The sequence below is a fragment of the Brassica oleracea genome, chromosome C8 (assembly GCF_000695525.1).
Source record: "Brassica oleracea var. oleracea cultivar TO1000 chromosome C8, BOL, whole genome shotgun sequence".
Taxonomy (NCBI): Eukaryota; Viridiplantae; Streptophyta; class Magnoliopsida; order Brassicales; family Brassicaceae; genus Brassica; species Brassica oleracea.
Window position 1 is genome coordinate 32,683,157 of NC_027755.1, and position 3,289 is coordinate 32,686,445.

At 39.2% G+C, this 3,289-nt stretch overlaps 2 protein-coding genes and 1 non-coding gene across 3 annotated transcripts in view; 1 reads left to right on the forward strand and 2 right to left on the reverse strand.

Moving 5' to 3' along the window:
• Positions 1-413: 413 nt before the first annotated feature.
• Positions 414-486, reverse strand: TRNAK-CUU. Its single transcript has one exon. It is a non-coding gene; the product is annotated as a tRNA-Lys (tRNA).
• Positions 487-976: 490 nt separating this feature from the next.
• Positions 977-2,278, forward strand: LOC106307586. Its single transcript, XM_013744574.1, has 7 exons — positions 977-1,164; positions 1,241-1,297; positions 1,375-1,497; positions 1,575-1,641; positions 1,726-1,818; positions 1,902-2,015; positions 2,093-2,278. Exons 1-7 carry the CDS (start codon positions 1,025-1,027, stop codon positions 2,144-2,146), a joined length of 648 nt encoding a protein of 215 aa, XP_013600028.1. The 5' UTR covers positions 977-1,024; the 3' UTR covers positions 2,147-2,278.
• LOC106307587 (proteasome subunit beta type-1) overlaps positions 2,208-3,289 on the reverse strand; it is a 1,405-nt gene continuing 323 nt past the window's right edge. The window contains exons 3-7 of the mRNA XM_013744575.1: positions 3,140-3,221; positions 2,929-3,058; positions 2,687-2,829; positions 2,511-2,597; positions 2,208-2,429 (exon numbers count right to left, since the gene is read on the reverse strand). Coding sequence (XP_013600029.1) covers positions 2,355-2,429; positions 2,511-2,597; positions 2,687-2,829; positions 2,929-3,058; positions 3,140-3,221 — 517 coding nt within the window. The 3' untranslated portion in view covers positions 2,208-2,354. The remainder of the gene's footprint in view (positions 2,430-2,510; positions 2,598-2,686; positions 2,830-2,928; positions 3,059-3,139; positions 3,222-3,289) is intronic.

Genomic DNA, 3,289 nt, shown 5'->3' on the forward strand with positions numbered 1-3,289 from the left:
TGTTATAAATTAAGCATTGAAATGATCATCCACTTCTTTACCAAACTCAAGCACTATGATCATCCACTCCTTTACCAACTCAAGCACTATGATCATCTACTCATCAAGCATTATGATCACCCACTCATTTACCAAATTAAGCACTATCTTTGTTATTTTATGTATTGTTGTTCACTATAAATACCATCACTCATCTCACTCTTTTGTACACCATAAACAAGAACAAGAGTTTATAATCAAAGAACCATTACATCTTCTTCTTCTTACTTATAATAAACTCTCTCACTTATAGTAGTGTTATTTGCTTCATACGGGTATTAAATTCTACTCTTATTTAAATTTCACGATACTATAAATTATAAGTTATTTCATAACAAAAACGATATTTTCCGAAAAGAGAGTTAAAAAGGAATCGCCCACCGTGGGATTCGAACCCACGACCACAAGGTTAAGAGCCTTGCGCTCTACCAACTGAGCTAGACGGGCTTCTTGTGTTTACCTTCTTCTAGTAAATTATCGCTCTTATTAAATGTTGGCTTTAGAGAATGATCAATACTACTGGACTATTGGGTCAAGAATACTAAGACCATTAAGCATCGAAACATGTTAACTTATTGGTAGCCTCTCTCAGTCTATATTTTTCGAAACCAAAATTACAGTCATTACAAAACTGTAAGAACAAATTTTACATAAAGCTAATTTATTGAAAACGATTCAAAATTTCAATCGGTATGCATATTTTTCATACATTTTATTCAATTCCAAATCCCATAACTCATGTCCATTGCTCCTACGTTTGTTTTTGTGAAGGATCACATTGAGACTAATTAGTCTGATAAATTAGCCTCTCTCAGTCTATTTAGTGAAGCAAATTGTGTAGTAAGATCTGTTTGGGCTTTAGAGATAACACTACTGGCCCATTGGTCTCTCAATAATAAGCCCACGAAGCATCGAAACATGCTTGCTTCTCGTCTTCTTTGGGTTCCCATTTGTCGAGAAGAGAGGACACGGAGCTTCTGAAGAGATGGCTTCCATGGTGTCACCGACCACTTGCTTATACCTCCATAAACACCGGATAAAGCTTCCCTCCCATGGTCGTCTTCGTATAACCGCTTCGATTCCAGAGGCTTCAGATGAGAAACTTCCCAAGTTAATTGCTCGAAGGTACTGTCTCCTCCTGCATACTCTGTTTATCACTTGAACCAAGTATCTGAATTGAAATATTATTTGGAATCGGAAGAGAGATGATTCTTAGGAGCAGTGAACTAGCTATGATCGGGGCCATTTTCCAGCTCAGGTATACGTTTTCTTCCGACAGATGTCTATAACTGAGGTTTGGTGGTAATGATTGATACCTTTAGTGGTTTGGTTTAGTGGGAAGAAACCAGAGTATCTTGGAGTACAGAAGAACGAGAGATTGGCTCTGTGTCCTGCTACAAACAACTGTATATCCACTTCTGAGAGTGTCAGCGATCGAGTCCACTATGCTCCACCATGGTAACTAACAATATCATGAGCTTTAAATTGTTTTGAAAGATTTGAATCATCACACTTTTTTTCCATTGGTGGGCAAGGAACTATAATGGTGGAAGGAAGACGCCTGTGAGCAGAGAAGTTGCAATGAAAGAGCTTCTTAATGTGGTAAGAGAGCCTTGAACAAGTTTGACTATTTGTTTGATGAATGAGTTGTATCTAGAGATGCGGGATTTGTCACTATTGTTGCAGATTAAGTCGACGAAACCAGACAAGTTTACTCCTCGGATTGTGGAGAAGAAGGACGACTATGTTCATGTGGAATATGAAAGTCCAATCTTAGGTGTAAGTAAAGGCAGAGCTTTTCTATTGTTGTCTACTATTGTCTCACTTCAACGACTATATCTTAAACGTTTGGTCTTTGGCAGTTGGTAGATGATGTTGAGTTTTTGTTCACTCCTGTGAAGAACTCGACGGTGGAGTATCGGTCTGCATCACGTAAAGGGAACTTCGACTTTGATGTAAACAGAAAGCGAATCAAAGTAAGAACTTGGATGTTGAAATAGTCTTTGTTACTGCTACTGGCTGATGGTTAATAAGCTTTCATTTTTCTATGCAGGCATTGCGACAGGAGCTGGAGAAGAAGGGATGGGAATCAGAGAACAGCTTCTGATTTTGATTCTACTGTTGTTATTCAATTAAAGATTTTGTCAAGACTCAATGTTACTAGAAACTCTTCCAAAAGAACGTTTTGTCATAAATAAGAGAAGGAGAATCTGTTAACAACACAAGAAAACTTCAAACACAGTTCAAGGTAACAGAGGGAGCCTAGTGTTGAGATGCGAATAAGAACAATAGAAAGGTGTGTTGCCAACACTCGCTTAATCTTTCCTCAATTCCATGACTTCGGTCCTGATGCCATCCGCCTTGAGAATCATGATCTCAAGCTTGTCTCCCTATTACAAACAAAACAATCCAACAAAGCATTAGTCAGCTAAAGACGAGCCATTAGTCAGACACAACAGGGGAAGACTTACAGTGTAGATATCCCTCTCAGTGGCGGACGCAAAAACAGTCTTAACCAAGTCAACTGCTTCAGGTTCAGAAAGGGGTGTGATAGCATCCTACATAGGCAAAAGACTAAAAAATAAGCAGCTTGAAATGATTCATTATGGGCTTAAACTAATTAAAGACCAAGCACAGACAAACAAACCTGGGCAGGAAGCAAGAGCGGGCTGGGACTCTTGAGCTGATTGTCAAGGAAGGGCATAATGAGGGTAGAACCAGAACCTTGAGCACTGTATCCAACCTTCTCATATGATCCCACTGCGTCATAGGTAAAGACACAGCCTTTTCCTGAATATTTTGACAGAAGAAGAAAGACACAACTTAACAACTCCTATAATCAACTCACAATGTGCAAACCCAAAGAGAAAAGAGAAGGCTTTTTCATACCTTCCTCATCAAGCCCACCGAGAACGTTAAAGGCATAGTAAGGAAAAAACCGCTTGAAGTAAAGCGTGTTGGAGAGAAGCTGAGCCATTGCAGGACAACTCATCTGCTTATTATGCTGATGCTGATAAACCTATTGCAGAACACCAAACACACTTTATTAAGCAAAAGTCTTCATCTTTACAAAGAAAATGCAAAGGGGAAGCTCACACACCAAGTGCCTTGACTTGAGAACTTTCTGAAGTGCTTTCACATCAGCTTGAAATCCAGACGAGGAGAGCACAGCCTTGTCTGCTCTGTAGACATTAAAAAGACAGCAATTAACAAAAATCATCAATTTTTGTTCTTCTCCCCCCCCCCCCCC

What these genes read in the sequence shown, in the direction of transcription:
- LOC106307586 (XM_013744574.1), top strand. Translation starts at nt 1,025, where the DNA reads ATGGCTTCCATGGTGTCACCGACCACTTGCTTATACCTCCATAAACAC. An exon ending in GTCCACTATGCTCCACCATG is followed by an intron (nt 1,498 to 1,574) that starts GTAACTAACAAT and finishes TTGGTGGGCAAG; the next exon opens with GAACTATAATGGTGGAAGGA. An exon ending in TGAAAGAGCTTCTTAATGTG is followed by an intron (nt 1,642 to 1,725) that starts GTAAGAGAGCCT and finishes CTATTGTTGCAG; the next exon opens with ATTAAGTCGACGAAACCAGA.